The 19,292-nt window shown below is 48.4% G+C and overlaps 1 protein-coding gene across 1 annotated transcript in view; it reads left to right on the top strand.

Annotated features, from left to right (window-relative positions):
• The window catches only part of LOC144172162 (homeobox protein MSX-2-like), an 81,248-nt gene that overhangs the window by 58,749 nt on the left and 3,207 nt on the right, over window positions 1-19,292 (top strand). Inside the window, exon 2 of the mRNA XM_077701007.1 lies at window positions 6,207-6,394. Coding sequence (XP_077557133.1) covers window positions 6,207-6,394 — 188 coding nt within the window. The remainder of the gene's footprint in view (window positions 1-6,206; window positions 6,395-19,292) is intronic.

Genomic DNA, 19,292 nt, shown 5'->3' with positions numbered 1-19,292 from the left:
GATCATATATAGTGATAGTGTCATACTGGCTAAACCAAGCAAAGTGCGCGGTCATGACTCATGGGTCTCTCAATATCACACTCGGGCGTGCCCGAAGATGAAACTCAGTGGGCATCGCAATTCCGTCTTTCTTTGGCACAGCCATCATCCTCTCGCTATATTCCAGGGTGTATGTTATTTCGTAAACGTCTAGTCTATACATGGCTTAGGCCAGTCCCCCGTAATGGTATGTGCCAGGAGCGGACTTTTGTTCGCGGACACTAAGAATCTTGCCATCCTAGCCATGTACACTTTCGCTCTAAAAGAAAGCCTGCATTCGGGTGATCATTCGGATGCCGCCCAGCTAGACAAACGCCACTGTGTGGAGAACCAATTGAGGCGTGTCGGCCGATCGCATGGCTCAGATCACACGGCTGCCGTAAGTGCGCGGCCTTCTCATCGAAGGGGCGTTGGCCGGGTCAATTTCCGCACACCATTTTGGAGCTGCCTGTTGGCTAAATGGCTCTTGCACAGACCGGTACTTGCGGCTCCTATACATTCCTTTCCCCGTTTAATTAGGCCACAGTCGGTGTGAACAGCGTTGTTCCCTAGTAACTTCCAATGTTGTACAATCGGCGTCACATTACCAATGACAGCCTAGCGCGAAAGACAAAATTCCGCTCAAGGAGAAGAAGAAGAGAAGAAAAGGAAATAAACAAAAAAAATCCGTTGCTATTCCAGAATAGCTCGTACCCCCACAATATCTACAAGTTCTCCTCTTCGCAGAGATATAGCGCGAAGGCAGGAAAAATGTAGCTGCAGCAGCAACACTGGCAGCGCAGATAAACGATACAGACTCCAGCGCTGGGGCGCACGAAGTGGGCAAGCCGGTGGCCCATTTGTGATTGTCAGAGCTGCCCAACTGCATGCGGAGCGCGGTGCGGGTTTCCTTAATCCTGCCACGAACTCGGCGGGAGCGCGGCAGAAAAGTTCTAAGAGAGTTGGAAAAGCTCGGCCTCGTCGACCGCTGGGGAGCTCCATTAGTGACGACGACAAATAAGTCGCCGAGCAGCAGCTCGTGACTGCAAAGTTACGCGCCGCACCACACGGCGAAGCAAGGGAGAGGCCCGGATCGCGCCGCGGAATGAATTCGGCCCCGTTGGGACGGCGGCTGCAGAGCCCGCAGCGGCGTGCGATGGGTTCACGCCGCGCCTGCAGTTTCGTGCCGCGTTAACCTGGACGATGGGCGCTCTCTGACTCGCCGGCCGGCAAAACAGAAAATGCGCGTAATGAACGACGGCTACACAACGCAGCGTGTATGCCTCTAGCGTGCATGACACGCATAGATGCGCAATGAACACGGCTACCCGACTGGGTTGTAACTGCGTTCGTGCACATAACCATTAAGAAAAAAGCTGCATTAACTGTCTCCGCTTGTGATTGAGGATATTTCCACGTTGAAAATTATTGTCTTTTTTTTCTTTTTACCACTCGGGGTCTTTTGGCGCATACGCTGACGATGGTTGTTTAGCCTGTACCTGTACTGTACAGTTGCAGGGGTTTATCTAGAGTTGGGGGACATGTAATATAATATTGGCGCGAGGTCGGAGGGGCAGGTAGTATACTCTTTCCTTTTAAATGCAGAGCATTTCTTAGCCTCGCCTCTTCCTGCGTCGGACGGCGTCCACAGCTCCGCGTGCGCAGCAGGTGCGCCTCTGCTCCTTCCCTCCTCTCTTTCAACAGCATCTGGCGCGCGCATGCGTCGTAGTTAGCCCGTTCGCTCCGTCGCGGTCTCGGCGTAACAGGTGCGTGATAGCAGCGCGGTAGGGCGTGGAAGGGCGCGCGCTGCTTGCGCATGCGCGCTCTCCCCCCCGTACTGCTCTCCCTCTACTGCGCGCGCTGCAAATATAAAGCGGCTAGCGGTCGCTCGTGCTTCAGTCACTGCGTTGCTCCTTCCTTCCTTGGTTGACGCTCGCTCCCACGTTTACTCGAGTCTGCTACTCCAGCATCACGGAAGAAGCGATGGAAGCAACACTGCCTTCAACCAGTACTGAGTCCCCAATGCTCTGCATTTACTCGTGTTCCGCGCGGGAATTTTTTCCTTAGGAGGAGGAGGTTATATACTTTAATAATAATGGATAAAATACGCACTAAACATCAAGAGCACAGGAAGCTATTTCCATATATCTTACAAATTGACACCTGGAACAAATATACCTGACATTCAATGAAATTTAAGGTTTTATTTGATCATAAGGCGGTTCCCTGTCCCCTCCCCTTTAATAAGCCACGGGGTGGGCGCACTTAGAGTGTTTTTTCCCTCGGGTGTTAGCATGCATGTTTGGGGCGTAGGAGTAGCAAATGTTTATTGAAGCAAAAGAAAAAAGGGAAGAGTTGCGCGCACTATGCGCACATGCACACGCGCACGCACACAAACACACAAATAAGCACACGCACGCACATACGCACACACAAACACGCACACACATGCCCACGCAAGCACGCACGCACACGCACGCACACAAAAACAGACTCACTCACTCACTCACTCACTCACTCACTCACTCACTCACTCACTCACTCACTCACTCACTCACTCACTCTCTCTCTCTCTCTCGCGTGCACACGCGTACGCACAGATGCACACACACAAAAAAAAACGCGCTGGAGACAGTTTGTTCCTGTCTGTTTATCGGCCACCACTCATAAGCTACGCGTATTCGAAGCCCGTAAGCTACCGTGTAAATGTGTAAATGTACTTCGCCGCATATTTAGGGTATTTCACTTTACAACACGACCCGATAAATATCATGCAGATAAGTCGGACAATCCAGCTGTGGTAGAAGCACGGATGAGCCCCTGCTTGGAAACGTAGGTGAAACTTAGAGATTAAACCTGATTTTAACAACGGGGCATATCAGCCTTGTCGTTATTTCATTGTGGGTAAAAAAATAAAGCGCTACCGAAGACGACACACGACGAGAACTAAAAACTAAGCGCTACTAACAACTGTTTGTCTGTCCCAAACACATACGGCTTTGGAAGCAAACGAAGGATGAGGGGAAATAACATGCGCCACAGGAACACCCAAAACTAGATTTTAAATTGCACTCTACGTGTGCACTAAAAAGCTTTTTACCGTTATCAAGCAATCGCGATGAGTTTCATCTCCTTTTTCTACAGCGGAACACTCGGCACGTTCACACATTTGTCATCATGTGCTGTCAGTGTCATCAGGTGTATGCTTTGAAACTTTCTCCTTCTAGGGTGTTTGAATCTGGGGTGTTTGCGTTATCTTTGTATTTTCAAAGAAAGTGGGAAATTTGCACGTCTTGCGGTGATGGACCGAGTTGCCTAAGGCTTGCAACAAATCGAAGCTACGGTGATGCTTCCTAAATCTCTTATTACGGCACTTTTCCTATGTATAGTCACAGACAAATGAAATGCGAACGCGCAGATATGAACGAGAACACGTAAATAGCGCAATCCCTTTCAATGCAAGTCAAATTGTCGCATCACTCCATAATAACAGCATAGTCTGTAAACGTGACTTTCGAAATATACCACAACCGCGTTATTATGGAATCTCCACTAACCAAATTCTTGTAGTTTGCCTGTTGTGGTTTATATTTTCGTGATCATTTTTCATTTGTCCATGACTGTACTGTCGGTTGCATGACAAGGAGATAGAACACGCACTGTAGCTTCTTGATATTCAACAAACTCCGATACCTGCCGTACGTCTCTTCTTTGGCGTGATGCGCATGTTTTCTTTGTTTACTTTTCTACTCAAGCTGATAAGTTTCAACGCTGCCGAAAATACAACCATGACGTCACGTCGCTCCACAACATTCTTTAACATGTGTGAAACCTGATGCGGATACGGTACCACCACTAAGCTTCCGTTGACCGTCGGACCTATAATCATCCGTCTTTTTGGTTCCCTCCGTTTCCGTGAACATCTTTTCCCAAAACGAAGCAATAAGCGTGAAAGTGTGGCTGCATGGTTTAATAATCGCGTGCGACAAGTACGACGATGCGACTGCCTTCTCATCCAATTTTGAGTGCTCAGAGTCATCACCAAGTACATTTTTAACACACCGCGCGTATTATATTCGCGGCAGGGGTGCCTTTTTACCACCGTTACGCAAACGACGATACGTGTGGTGCATGTCTCGGAGTTCGGCAAGCGCTGAGCGGTTTCCAACTACTCATAATCGCAGAGAAAATTCAACGTGTGATTCAAAGCAACCGGAATCGGCTAATATGGATGCAAGAAACGTATAGTGCTACACATTAACAAGTCAAGATTATCAAGTTTTGCTCAAAAACAAGCTCTACGTTGATGCTTGCTGGCTTGCGGTAGGTCAAGATTCCGGAATGTTCAGCATAGACGTGTTTCTGTTAATGATTTTATAAAGAAATTGACAGCTGCCATCTGCTGAACATGAAGTGTCAGGGCAAGCCTAGCCTTGTCATAACGTCCAATTCTATGAGCACAAGTCTTCGGGCGAAATGGCTGCCCGGTAGCTACAATTCAATGGAACGACGAATGCACCAAAACGCCTTGCAGCCGCGTACATGATGTCGAGGTGAGCGGAAGCGGTTCTTAAATTTGTCTATGAGAGGTAGAAGGGAGCCCGAGAGCGATTATGCAAAAATTTAGAGCCTTTCCACCCCCTTGGAGATGAAAGACCGCAGCGAAGCTGTATTGCCGTATGATATTGCCGGGGGAAACGAAGAGATCCCTACGAATACGACGATGCAGCAGCGCTGTTTAAAATTAACCTCACAAAAAGCCTGCATTTTGATTTGGTTCAATGCGCGCCAAGCCCCTGTGCACTAAAAATTGCCTGGATTATGAGCACGAAACAGTCGCATGGGTGGTTACCATCATTCATCCTGTCAGCACCCCCTCTTCCACCCCACTGGACGCTTCGTAAAAATACTGTGCCTTGCAGACTTATACAACTCTCGTGGTTGTAAAGCGGACGCTAAAGTTTTTAGTTCTGTAGCGGAGAGTCCTTGCGTCAGGCGGGAACACATCTGGAGCGCTACGCCCGTCCTTGAAAGCCCAGCCACATTATAAACTCAAACAGAAGCATTTAATAAAAGAACTATACAGTTGAAACTTAAACCGGGTGAGGGTGCCTGTTTATAGCGCAGAGATGAAGCACACACGACGAGTACTTGTCCTGCGTGCCGGTCCTGTCGCGTGCTTGCCCCGTGTTTTTTGCCCCTTGTTTTCGCTCTGTACTTCCATTATGACGCTGATGACCTACTAACATGCAGTAGCAATGTCTGCTTCCCACCCTTACAAGTGAGGAAGACCAAGGCCAAGATTTCTTCCAGAGCGGTATACATGTATTTACAGTATAGGGAAAACGGAGTGACGGCTTTTGCGAACTTTTCAGCGGCACAGGCGAATACTTCACAATGTTTGGCCTTTGACGATACCTTGACGTTCGATCGAGTGACCAGGCCTTACAAAACTTGCACTCTTGGTTTCAATACAAAACATATAATAACAAAAACAACCGTGTTTGTAGCTTCCAGATAATTCGTACAAACTGTCTTCAAACTTTGCAAAATTCACAGCCTGCACCTGTATATTCACGCGAAGTATGATTTTCGTGTTGCAAAAAAGATAACCGTATTTAAATGCTTAGCGTCCGATATCGGTGCTGCTATCAACGAATGACAAGATGTAATGATAAGAAAGAGAGTCACCATCCTCAAAAAATGCACGTACGATACCATGAGGCGTTTCATTCGTATGTGAGGCAGGGTGCTTTGAAAAGCTGATAATGTCAGCTGCTGCGTTTGCCAATAGCGCGCGTACCCCCGACTGCAACTCAGAGCGCGCACAGTAGTAGGAAATGTCGAATGTCATCAGGAAGTATGAAAGAAATAGCGCAAAGTGAATCCAGTTATGGCGACACGCAGAACAATTAACGGAATTGAGACGAAGCCCAGAATAGACACTGATGAGTCGTCTTTCTCAAAGCCAGTTCAGACCGGTGCGCGATGCAGTAAAGCTAAACGGCGATTCAAAATTCGCCTGTTGTCCGCTTCCCTACTGGTTTCTGAGTACTACAAATTTTCGGTGCGAGGGATCCGCGCAGAGTGCGCTAGGCATTTTGCGCGCTTGAGTTTGGGGCCGTTTCCTCGGCGCATACATGCGCTGCCTGATGCACGGGTCTCACCAGGCGTCCCTTGTGGTGCAGAGCCTGGCGAGGTACCCTCGCTGCCGGTCAAGTGCCAACTGAGGCGCCACAAGAGCAACCGCAAGCCCCGGACACCATTCACCACGCAGCAGCTGCTCGCGCTAGAGCGAAAGTTCCGCGCCAAGCAGTACCTCTCCATCGCCGAGCGCGCCGAGTTCTCCTCGTCGCTCAACCTCACCGAAACGCAGGTAAGGTCACGCTTTCCGGGGCGGGAAACAGGGGAGCCAGCAATCTGACACGTACCCATTTAGCACAGTTTACCGGGAAAGGACGAAACAACATAGCGCCTTACGCTTCGTAGCTGAGCCTCCTATGCTCGTTGTAGTGCAGGGCTATATACGAATTAATTTAGACAAAATGGGAATCTTCAACGTGCGCGGACATATCAAAGACGAGAGTTTTAGTTCTTCGCCTTCACCAGGGAAGCGGCTCCCGCGGCCGCGGTCGAACCCGTGTCCCCAGGCTCAGCAGCACGACGCCTTACCCACCGAGCCTGCACAGCAGGAAGTTTAGCGGAAAGACTGGAAGAAAGCGAAGCTCATGTTTCGTCTTCTCCACGTAGCCCATAGTAAAGTTCGAAGGATGCTTGTAAGATGGAATAGTTTGTCCAGTGTAGATTAATTCAAAATGTTGGGATCGAAAAAGGCGTTCTCGATATGATCCAACAACAACAACAAAAGAAACGAAAGGGCTTCATTGTAGTAGTAGTAGTCGTCGCAGAAGTAACAGTAGTAGTAGTAGAATAGTATAATAGTAGTAAATAGTAGTAGTATAATAGTAGCTTGCATGTGCTTACTGTATTCTTTTTTTTTCTTTGCAGCCTCTCTGAAGTCTCCGGACAAGCCCAAGCCTGTCATAACGTCCGATTGTCTGTTCTTCTATTCTTCGCTAGTCCATCTATACTTCAGATGCCACCGCGACCCGATAGCTGAGCAGCTAGAATTCAACGGGACGCCGCAAGCACCGAAACTTGCAGCCGTGTGCACCACGTTTCGGTGAGGGGAAGCGGTTCTTAACTTTGGCTTTGACAGGTAGAAGGAAGCACGAGAGCGATTAGGGAACATTGTTCCGTGGCCCCCAACCCTACCTCGTGCTCCCCTGTTCCTTCTTGACGCGAACTCGGGCCGCGGGTCACGTCACATTTCTCAAGGCGGACAAGTTCCATGGGGACCGCGTTCCTTGCGTGCATGTGACGCTCCGTCTACCTTGTTGATGTCGGGGAGGCGCGTGAACGGGGATAAGTGGCGTATGCTCATGCAGAGAGAAAGAAAAAAAAATTGGGCCCATCTCCCCGCGAGGGGGACTCGAGTAAATGCGTCGCATAGGGGGTGGGTGTATTTCGTTAACGTTTAGTGTTTGGGGAGTTGGTGGTAGTGAATGCGTTGTATCAGCAGCTTCTTGACGTAGTTTGAATGAGTCAAGGTTATAAGGTGCGTTCGTAGCCTTTCATTCTGTGTCGGTTTTGTGGCGCAGAGGGAAGAGCACCATGTACCTCGCGTTCCGCCCACAGGAAGTGAATGCGTTGTATCAGCAGCTTCTTGACGTAGTTTGAATGAGTCAAGGATATAAGGCGCGTTCGTAGCCTTTCATTCTGTGTCGGCTTTGTGGCGCAGTGGGTAGAGCACCATGTACCTTGCGTTCCGCCCGCAGGGTCGTGGGATCGAAACCAGGCGCCGATAAGTATTATTTTTTTATATAGTGTAGGGGGAGGGGTGCGGACCTGTTGTTGAGAGCGAGGAGGGTAGCGTGATGCGGGAGAGGAGGAGTGGGGGAGAGGGCGCGCCTGCGCGCTGAGCTGTTGCGGACGGACGGCGGACGCTACATGTGAGTTAAAGAAATGCTCTGCATTTAAAAAGCGTCTGCCCAGGTTTATTCCGCTCATAAAAGCACAGTCTGAAAAACAAAGAAACGAAAAGCAAACAATTATCGCTCCACGAGAATACGCCGCTTCTCCCCATTAACGCGCCTCACCGACATCAGCAAGGTAGACGCAGCGTCACGTGCACGCAATGAACGCGGTCACCATGGCACTTGTCGGCTTTGAGAAATTTGGCATAGATCCGCGGCCGGAATCCGTGTCAAGAAGAAACTGGGGAGCACGAGGTAGGGTTGGGGGCCACGGAACAATATTCTATAATCTATCTCGTGCTCCTTTTTACCTGTAAAAGCCAAAGTTACGAACCGCTTCCGCTCACCGAGTCGTCATGTACACGGCTGCAAGGCACTTCGGTGCTTGTGGCGTCCTATCGGGTCGCCACTGCATCCAAAGGCTTGGGTTTAGAGCGTCTGACGCTATGACAGGCTTGTGCTTGCCCGGAGACTTCAAAGAGACTGCAAAAGAAAAAAAAATCGCGTATCTGCTCCTTTTGTTGCAGATGTCGACAAAAGACGATAGTCTTTGTCGACATTTGCCAAGTAAATGCCTCTCATGTTATTCTTCTTGCGTTGCGCTCCTCCCAAGGTAAAAACACTAAACGTTTGCTCGAGTCAATTTAAATTTACCGCGTTCCACTGCTCCAGGCCGGGTGCCTCGATGCCAGCGCTGCCGTACGGCGGAGACGCGCGTGAAACGAGGAGCCCAACTTCAACGTTTATAGAACCGCGTTGCCCTTTCCATGTGTGTTCCAAGCAGAACGGGGCTCCTATCTAGTGGAACCTTCCGTAACCATTGCGGCTTGATTTTTTAAAATGCCGCCCAGAAGCTATAGTGGCCCGGGCAACAGCAGGCGACAGTGGGAATTTTTTTTCTGCAGCGGATGTAGCATTTCATTTAGCAAAAAATCAAGCATCTATGATTTTTTTATAACGAAACACTGCAAATAGCTCTTGTGTATTATTTTCTGTCTTATATTTGCGTAATGTCTTGTTCTTGTTCAACAATGTTAACAAGTATGAACATATAAACCGGACTTAGACGTTTAGATTTCGCTGTGAGTATACGCCTCGAGATTCGCGATCGCTGCGCCGCCTGCCGCCGCTTCTCCGCGGCGTTTGCGGGATTAGCGCTGCGCGACTGATAGGCGGTCATGCAGTGTTTTGGTTCTCTTTCGCTTCTCTTTGCCTTTCCGCGCACTAAACAACTTGTTAAGGTGACGTCTGTAAGCTAACTGCACGTTTAGGGCGCTTAAAAAAAACAGCTGCGTCTTGGTAGAGCGCTCGAACGCCAGTAAGAGCTACCCGGGGAGGCGGTTCTGCGCGCTTCTTGGCCGCTCTTGCGGGCGTCGACGACGGCAGCAGCATATCACCGCTGTCACCTTCGAACACGTCAGCACAAGTGAATTCTATTTATTGTCACCTCGTTTAGACTTGATATTGGCACTGTAAGAGCTAGGTTGGTTCGTTTTGCAGCGCAGACAACACATGCGGCTTTGCTTCGAATATGTACGTCGTAGAAAAATATGTTTCGGGGATGTGATAACCCAATAGCGTACAAAAACTCGTGCCTTTTATGGGAATATAAACCACGCGGAAATGTTAAGTACACTCAAAGGCTGTGCATTGTCAGATATGTGCCCACTCATGCCTTATGCATGAACCAAGATATATGTTAATGAAACCACGGGAAAATGAATGGTCTGCAAGTCAGGAATAAATAGAATAGTCGTACGGGAATAAAAAAAAACCGAGTCCAGCTTCTGAAATGCTAAAGACGTTTGTTTGAGCGAGGTAGTATTCACCAGACCAACTAGATGCGAAATGCACTGATATTTCGGTAGACATGAGGCGGGGGGGGGGGGGGGAGGAGGAGGACGCTAAACTGTCGTTGTTTACAAATGCGGAGCAAAATCAACAAATGAACGTTTTATTAATCACACACACAAGCTGCGTGTTCACTTTTCGTTTGTTTTTTGCCTTCAACGAACGGCTGATCATTCGGCGGACGCATTTTTTTGAAGAATACAGGGTAAGCAGTTCACAAGAAATACGAGGTGTCGTTGAAGGAGTTGATTGATTGATTGCAGGGTTTAACGCGCCGACGCAACGGAGGCGATGAGGCACGCCGTAGTGGAGGGCTCCGGATTAATTTTCACCACCTGGAGATCCTTAAGGTGCGCCGAAATCTCGTACACACGGGCTCGTTGGAAGAGTGTCGCATCTGATAAGGGTATCTGATTTCGGTTTATGCTAGATTCTGCAGTCTCCCTGTGTCATACGACGATGTTTCGAAGAAGGGTTTGGTCGCGGACGCGGATTACTCTATAAGCCCATCTTCGCGCTTCTCGTGGAGGATAAATGTAAGAGATGAATCTTATAGCGAGCGCTCACCTCGGGACAAGACGACCCAGCATTAAATTTGTCGCCGTGTGCTGACTCCGGAGTGTAATTTTGCATTATCCATCGTACTTCTTTGGTACAATGTTTGCGAAATTTATGCCGCATTGGCTTGTTCAGGGTACTGACCAATATCTGATATGTGATACTGTGATATTGGCAGGCGTAACTTGCGTGCTGTCAGGTATGAGTGCTCCGCTGGATTTTATAGTGCACAAAGTCGATTTACATCATAGTGTGTATGGCCGCAACATGACCATCGGAGGAAACACTGCTTACGGAGACACTGCCACTAAATTTCAGGGCAGCGGAATTGCAATCAGCTGCATGCAAATGCTGGCTTTGGGACGCCGGCCTGTGACACACGCCCGGCGCTCATATAGATCTCACTAAGATCGCGTCATAAACGTTTATACTCCCGTGAACACACCACGCTTGCAAACAGAGTGCCTGCTCCACGTTATTCGGTATTTCGAACGCGGACAAACGGTAAATCGCTGTCTTGAACGAGCCCCAAAAGCAACGGCGACAGGGGGGAGCGGGCCAGGGACTCCCGCGCCTGCTTTCGAAACGGGCCGCTAGGGGGATTTCAGTGGCGCCCCTACAGGCCGCGCTCGAGGCGTATAAGACTATTGCGCAGACTTCGTTTCATTTTGGCCGGGTGGCTGAATCGAGTCACAGACAGACAGACATACAGACAGACCAAAATTTCGGGGTTTAAGTAACCCAAGAAAGACTTGGTGTACTTAACCCCGGGCATCTTTGGGCACACTTAAACGGCATCTTTGGACACACTTCTGCCGCTGAAATGCTGCTACACGCGTTATCTTTGATTCGCGTTCGGAATGACGGAAGTCGCGCACAGCCGCAGAACAGGGAGGACAAGCTAAGTTTACCTCAGTTTACCGACTGAAAATACACAAGCAACAAAATGGCGTCGCCCATGAACCGTCGCAGTGTAAACAAATGTCACGTGATATGAACTGGCCAATGATCATGACGGCGGCACGGAACAATAGGAGAAAAGAGCGCCGATAGTCTGTAACGTTATCTAGTGACACTAGTTCTGCGTATACGAACTACTTTCGCTCGTTTCCAATAATAAAAAGAAACTGCCACGTTCTGCCGTGATTAATAATCAAAAAAAGCCTTCGGTCGGGATGACGCGCTGACCCACACGCCGGTCGACGCTTTCGCGATATTATTAAAAAATTCGTCGGCTGCAAGTTTACAACATTGCTCCACGCCCTTCTTCGCATTTCGTGACCGAGAATGAAGCGTTTGTATTCGTATTACTGATCCACAGGAGAAAAATGCGTGAAAGATAACTCGATCGGAGGCCCGTTAAGAGCAAGGCCCCAAGTTACCTTGTCTGCGCATTGTCAACAGAGTGTGGAAGAAGCGTTTCTTTGGGAACCAGTCTGCTACCTATTTTTTTGGTTCAGTTAAGGTTCGGAATCAACGCGATAAAAAAAAAAACCACGGTTCGGGTTCAGATTCGGTCTAAACAAAATAACGGTTCGTTTCCGGTTTTCCATTCGGGTTCGGTTCCAGTTCAACATACTGGTCTCTATGACGAAGGGCTTGCACGCCGGATTGTGGAAGAAAGCTACTTGTGGACGCAACGTCAGCACTCGTCTTGTTAATACGATATTTGCAGAGACATAACGACAGCTTTTTCATCGTAATTTTTTTGCGCCACAATTGGCTTACAACGCGAGCTATCTTCATTTTTAAAAATTTCCCCGCTTTAACTTCCAGCTAGCTCTGCCACATTGCGAAGGAGTAGCGCAACAAAGCCTACTTTCCGGAGTCAGGAGATCTGAGGCACGAGTTTGTATAAACCGCGATTTTAAGGGGCGGGTCCGGAAGGAAAAAAATTACTCTTTTCAGCGCATGGAGCGACGAAAGGTAATTTAGGAGTCGCGCAGAACGAATAATTATGGAAGACGGCAGCAAGAACACGTGGGGAACATTTAACTATTTGCTTCGAGCGCCTCCTCCCCGTGCACCATGGGCCCGGAAAAGTTCTGGTTTCTTGTCCAGTTTTGGAAGTTGTGTTTACGGGCATCAGTTTGTGATATATGTGCAGTATTTTATAACACTGAGAGATAACCCGGGTTCCTATTGAACACTCCGGCGTCTGAATCGACAACGCGAGCGGCGAAAATGAGTTTGCGTGCTTCCCATCAGGTGGCGAAAGGGCCAAACCTGCCGAAACATTGAGAAGATAGGATGTTCGTTTGCGCGATAGCTGCAATTTTGTGCATGCATCAGACTACTGCCATAAAAAATAAAACCAAGCAGATCGCACTACGCGCTGGTATGTGTATTTTCGTGTTAACGATCGACGATCGCCGTTTGCACAGCGGCGGAACGTGGCGGCAGCAAATCGCGGAGGCCACGGGCGGAACGAGGCCGTTCACCACTTTGTCGAGAGATGGCGATAGTGGGCGCGACGTCTGCTTTCCCGCTACGCTCCGGTCATGGCTCCTCCGGTCGAGGGCAAACTGCGATGCATGTAGCAGTGAGGTAAAGCGGTTGAGGTGGGAGATACACATGGGCGATACAGGTCCCGGAGTTATTAGCTAAAGGGGAACTAAACGCGCGGCGATAGATCTTTTTTTCTCAATGAATAAACGTGCGCGCTGCCATAATATAGTTCTCATGATTGCCAAAGCAGTTTGGACCCGCATGTTCGAAAGTCGTGCAGTTGTTATTTGATCGAAACAAAGCACGCAAGCAAAATAGTTTTCAGTAATCTTTTAATCAATAATACTGATTGCTTTAAACAAGTGTGTGGCATTATTAAGCCATATTAAACGCTCAGATAACTGGGAGGAGTGCTATAAATGTCGGTTTTGGTTTCGATTTATTTGATCTCGTGGACCGGCAAGCAACGGGGGTGCTTTTCCCTCACGCTCTACACAGAAGGTTACCACCTGGCCGGGTTTTGAGCGGGCCAACCGGTTTTTTTGACAGCGGACCGGTTGTCTGTCTGTACTTAAAACAGAGCAATAACCGAAAACCCAGCCACTTTCAGTGCAAACGTTACGTTGATTTCTCTCTAGGAAAAATCTACACTAAATTGCATTGCATGTCAAGAAAGTATGGCGTTTTTTTTTCAACACAAATTCAGCCTTCTATATACTCCCCCCCCCTCCCTACCCCGAAGGGCTGTTTTTTTTTTCGGCGAAAGTTGGCAACCCTATCTCCACATCTTAGTCACCTTTACGTATTCGCGGCTATTATTCTGCTAAACGATGAGCATTTTTACCTGCCACACCTAGATTCTGACGCCGTAACCTAGCGATATAGTTAAGATTCCAAAGATTTGAAGTATACCGTGCCGGTTCTGCAGCAACCACGGAGTGGCGGCCACCGATTGTCCTCGCAGGAAGTATTTGCTTGGATGATGAGCCTTCATAGCTGCTTTCTATCCAAATTTACATGCGAAACTTCCCGAAACGAACAAAGGAAAGAGAATTTTTCGCTGTTTAATTGCGTGCGTAACGCTATCGAGAGGAGGAGGAAGTAACTTTATTGTGTCCAGAGGAAAGGCCTATAGTTATGGCCGTTGTGCTTCAGACGACGGCCAGGATGTCTTGGCTCCTAGCGGCGTCTTCGGCCTATCGAGAGAGTTTTTTTTTAAGTGCGAATGCACTTCTTAAGCGAGCCTGAATCGTCCGCCGCCGTTGTCCGCATAGCAACAGCTGCGGGTGCGCGCGCTCCTCGTCTTCCTCCTCGTCTTCCCTAGCAACGGGGGGAAATGGGCGCGCGCTACTCTTTTCCTCCTCTCTCCGCTCAGTGACTGCGGGTGTTGGGTGCCTCCTCTCCACTTCGGGCGGGAGAGCTCTCGCTCGCGTAGCGGGCGCTCCGCATTCCGACGCGTGAGGGCGCTCGTGTAGCCCTCGCCGTAACGGCGGGCGCTACTCTCCTCCTCCTCTCTCCGCTCAGTGACTGCGGGTGTTGGGCGCCTCCTCTCCACTCCAAGATCACGATATCCACCGTAATCGCGCAATCAACAACCGTGCATTCGCACTTACACACTCTCACCCTCGGGGAAGTGCCAGGGAATTTTTTTTTTTGTAGTGCGATAAAGCAAAAGAATTGTCTTACTAAGAACAACATCCCTTCCCTTCGAAGCTAAGCTGTTAAGCATCCTACAGCCCTTCGCTCTACAGGTTTACCATTCAAACACTAAATGGATCGACCAAGCATCAAGACGTGTTCCTGCATACCATCGCTCAGTTGACTTGACATCGTTCTCGTATCGTAACTTGTTTCGAATACGCATTTCGTTGTTGTGCGCTAGTTTGCGCCGGTATCAGCGCTGACCCATAATAAGGCTGGCGAGATAACATCATTTAGAGACGTTACCAAGAAATTACGGGGTACGTTTATAACTTTCTAATAGTGTGAAGTCGAAAGCCTAGTTAGACCTTTTCTTGATCTACTGTCGAACTTTCCGTTAAACTTTGCGGGCGCCCGCACCATCTGAAGCTCGTTCCGCTCGCTCGGCATCACCCAAAGCTTTCTGTTCGCCGCCCTGCTGCGCACCCTCACCTCTCTGAAGGCATCTCTTATCGCACGTGCGGCAGCAGACTGCACTTCTCCGGTGCGGCTGTTTGCTCGCCTTGTCGTCGTAGCTCGCTCGCTGTACCCAAGTAGAGCCCCACGGCGTTCCGTCGTAGCGGCTGTCGTCGCGGCGTAACCCAGAGGCTTCGAAAGCCAAGCGTTTTATTTTATCTAGTCGTAAGCGTTCGAAACTTGTGAACCGCTCGCGCGTGTCATACATCTCCCGTTGTTTAGCGCAAAGAAAACTGTAGGTACATTTGAGCCAAATATACGTAATTAATCGGCAGCGCCCGCATTAATTTACTTAGGAACGCTCGTTGGGTTGGTTTTTACGATAGCAAGCGAAAAAAAGTGGCAGTGAAACGCCGGCACGTGCGGGAGGAAAAGCAAGCACAAAAAGAACAGAACTCCCGCTGGCGCAGTTTCAGGCAGGGGGCGCGCGAGCACTGCGAAGGCGGTAAATTTGAATTGCATTGGGTGGTAGCAGCGAGCGGATAACAGCGCTACAGCCCATTATGGCGAATAACTGCTCTGCACTTCCGACAGATTTCACATTGAGAGGGACGGCTTTCAAATTTTTTGTACCTTACAATCCGTTCGATGAAACACACAGATACAAGGCTTTTACCTTAAAACGTGTCCTTGATATACAATCAAGAGCACTACGCACTTCCCGAGGGTCTGGTGCACCTGCAGGGGAGGGCCTACGTCGTGCCTGCTCTTCGCACCAGTCTCTTCGAGACATGCCCGTTTTAAGCAGGTCCGTTAAATTTGGAAGTCGATAGCCAAATCTGGCTGCTAGTGTTCATTGCAGGAGACTTAAAACTATGAAAATAAAATAAAGTGAAACCGAAGCAAAAATTTCTAAAGGCCTACTTAATCCAGTGCCCTCGTGCGATTAACTAAAATATAAATATTTATGAAAAACTGAAAACGCAATAACAAAGTTGTATCTCATCCAGCGTCCTCACGAAATCACAAAAAGAAAACAAAAAAGTAAAATTGCAAATAAGTTTTCACAAAATCACAATGATTCCTTTAATCCAGCGCCCTTGCTATTAACTCAAGAAAAAGAAAGTAAAAAAAAACACGCTCTCTGGGTTGACGCGTTCCTTCAATGCTACCAAGTAAACGCAAGGTTGGTAAAACCGAGAAGCGACGTATGAAAGCTTACGCATTAGTGGGTAATTCTAACAACTTGTGCGGCTTTTTTTTTCTTTGGTTCATGGCGTGCATATTTCGTTTCTTGACACAGTGCATTTTTTTTCTCGGTGCTACATATGCCATAGCCTCCTTTATTTTCAGATAACGCCAAGAATTTTTGTTTACTGTGTTCAACAATTGTCCGAATAATACCTGTGGCAGGCCTGTATTAAAAGAACCTGGCCCTGAGGAGGCCACATATTGTTACGCGTCACGAGCAGCCATTTTTAAAAGTCAATATGTGTACGCGCCAGTGTTTGTAAAAAATGGCCCTACTGATGAGCACAGGACATGCCTTCGATTCCAATTGCGGCGGTAGTTTTTCTGACGGAGGCGAAAAATGAAAATGCTCATCTGTCCACATTGCGGAGCACGTTCAAGGCACCCAGGTAGTCTAAAATAATGCATGGCCTTCCACTACGGCGCACCATATCCCACGGGTGCAGCTCCGGCAAATTGAACGCCGGAATATTCACTGCTTGTAAAAATGTGCCGGAAACAAAACTGGTTGTCTTTGTAGCATATGTCAGACCTTTTGAATACCTGAGGTAGACTTTTAGATAGGAAACGCTTTCGCTCACCATTTAAATAGGAATGCTAAGATTGCGTGTCCTCTTCTTTAATCATCCGAAATAACTTTTTGTTCCTAGCTTTATGCAATAGTCCCGACACCTAACGTAACGACGTTTCGTCAAACTTTTTCTCTGTAAAATATGCATACGAATTTTACTAATTTTCTTCCAAAACGGGGTATATTTCGAGCGCATAAACCTGCATAACTATTAATAAATCTAAACATGTTCGTTGCAATTCCAGGGTTATCGCGGAATTAGGAACACATGTGGTCTCGAATTAAAAACTAATACCCCATAAAATGTTGAACTGGTAATTCATTCCAGCCCAAATTCCTATCAGAGGTTGCATTGTATGTCTACCGACTCCCGTTTGAAGTAACTCACGCTTCCCTTGTTTACAAAAATAAAATAAAAGACCCACCCCTCCCGCCTCCGAGGAGCCCGTCTCCAGCCGCTGCTTGCGCACTTACGGGGAACAGGTAATTTCTGCGGGCGAATCAACGCACGGACGCTAACAAAAGTGTTGTCAATTTAAGCCGACCCAAACCTCTGCTCAGAATCTATGCGGCGGGAAGGAGCCGCGCTTTGGCCGTATTTATTGACGAGGACAATGTTTAAGAAGCTGAGTAAGTATTTGTTACAAGAGAAAAGTTCTTGCCCTTTTGTTGGTTCAACGGCTGCGCATGTACACGCATTAGTGGTCACTTTATAGTGAACGCATTCAGCTAAAGCCACAGGTCACTTTGTTTGGCAAGGCTGGAGTGCCTCGCGAAACGCCGCAGAATAGCATAAAAAAAAGTTGCATAAAAGCGACACGGCGGAAAACTGCATCGAGATAAATTTTTCAGCGGCTCTTAGTTTGGATCAGCTGATTCCTGGGCGTATTTGCATGCGACCAGTCGCGTTCTAGCTGGCGCACAGATGTTGTATGAGCGCCGCTAAGCCTCACTAAAACATTTTGATTAGGTATAAGCAACACGCTAAACTGAGCATAAGTTGTTTCCTGCCCACAGGAAATTAACTCGACGCTGTCGACGCCCGCGGACACAAAATACACCTTATCAGCGCACTGGTATACCTGATAATTCACCCGGCATGCTGTGCTGTATATAGCCACAACTTCCGGACGCTGCAAGATTAGTACTCATCACCTGTCCCGTGTGCAGTAAGCACAAGCACAGCGGGAAACTTTGGCATTGCAAGATCATGGCGGCCATCGTGTGTAGCGTGGTCCCGATGCATTGGCTCAGAACTCTAGGACCTGTAACATCCGCTGTGGACCGTACAGAATGGGCGAATTTCGCAGCCATGTGTGTAGCAGAACCGCAGTAATCGCATGTGAAGGACATAGTGAAATGGTATATAGTAAGAACACTTAAAGGCATGAGTGCATCCAGCAACATAATGATCCATAAAATAAATGTTTCACACAAACCTGTATTAGAGTATTTTGTGGAGGCTTATCCAGTGATTGCCTGACTTCGCTGCACTAACTTACGCAACTTAATATTGCAATCTTCAGCTATAGGATGCTTGCTGTAGGATGCTGCAGGATGCTGTATGCTTGAGCTATAGGACCTGCTACTGAAATAACTGGACTTATATGCCCGTAAAGGGAGAAGCTCAGGGTTTCACGAATGTGGTTTCAGTCGTCGCAAACAATCGGTAACGTTTGAATCAAACTGTGATCATGTACAACTCATAATATTGGACGCCGACCAACATCGGGGCACCAAAGCAACTTCTTTTGTCAGAATGGCTTAGCTACTAGGACTAGTTTTACCCTTGTTGCAGATTGATCACGTAGTTTACAGCAGTAATAACAGCCCCTTGTTGCTGTGGCCCTTTGAACGTATGGGCTGGAATGTAAGCGCTTGCCCCGTGAACGGCCTACCGAATGCGGCGCGTACAGCAGTAGCACATGACCTTTCATCTGTAATTGCTTTCGCCACACCAAATGGGGCTACTTATCGTGCACGCGCCCTCACGCTTTCTTTGCTCGCTGATCTTTCTGGCGTGTTTCAATCTGGCTCCAGCATGGAAGCCATTTTCGAGAGCTGCCCCCGAACAAGCTTCTGTAGCCCTGTGCAGGCAAAAGGAAGAGTGTTTTGGTTTTGTCGTATTTTATGCCGGTCTTCCGCCATCGTCGATTGGAACAACAGTTCCGGGTGAGCTAGCTGCTTGCGTCTACCTCAGCGACGCTTATGTGCACCTTGTCAGCGCATGTCCAGAACAGAGTGAAAGGGCCCGAGCATTACGTCATGATTACCCCGCCAAGCATCGTGTTTGATCTTGACGCCATCTGGTATATCCAGCCCTAGACAGCGCCTGCACTTTGGAACGAGCGTGGTAAGGACATTTCGCGAACTGTTATAACTGTACCCGCCAATCAGAATCGTCACTTGGGCTCAACTGCTTAGTTGTGTGTTCTTCGATAAACTGTTGAGGAAGGCACTCG

Source organism: Haemaphysalis longicornis, unplaced genomic scaffold (genome assembly GCF_048455015.1).
Source record: "Haemaphysalis longicornis isolate Haplotype H1 unplaced genomic scaffold, Haemaphysalis longicornis Haplotype H1 scaffold_1, whole genome shotgun sequence".
In the NCBI taxonomy this organism is placed as follows: Eukaryota; Metazoa; Arthropoda; class Arachnida; order Ixodida; family Ixodidae; genus Haemaphysalis; species Haemaphysalis longicornis.
The sequence above is the reverse complement of the archived record's forward strand: the minus strand, read 5'-3'. Positions and strand labels throughout refer to the sequence as shown.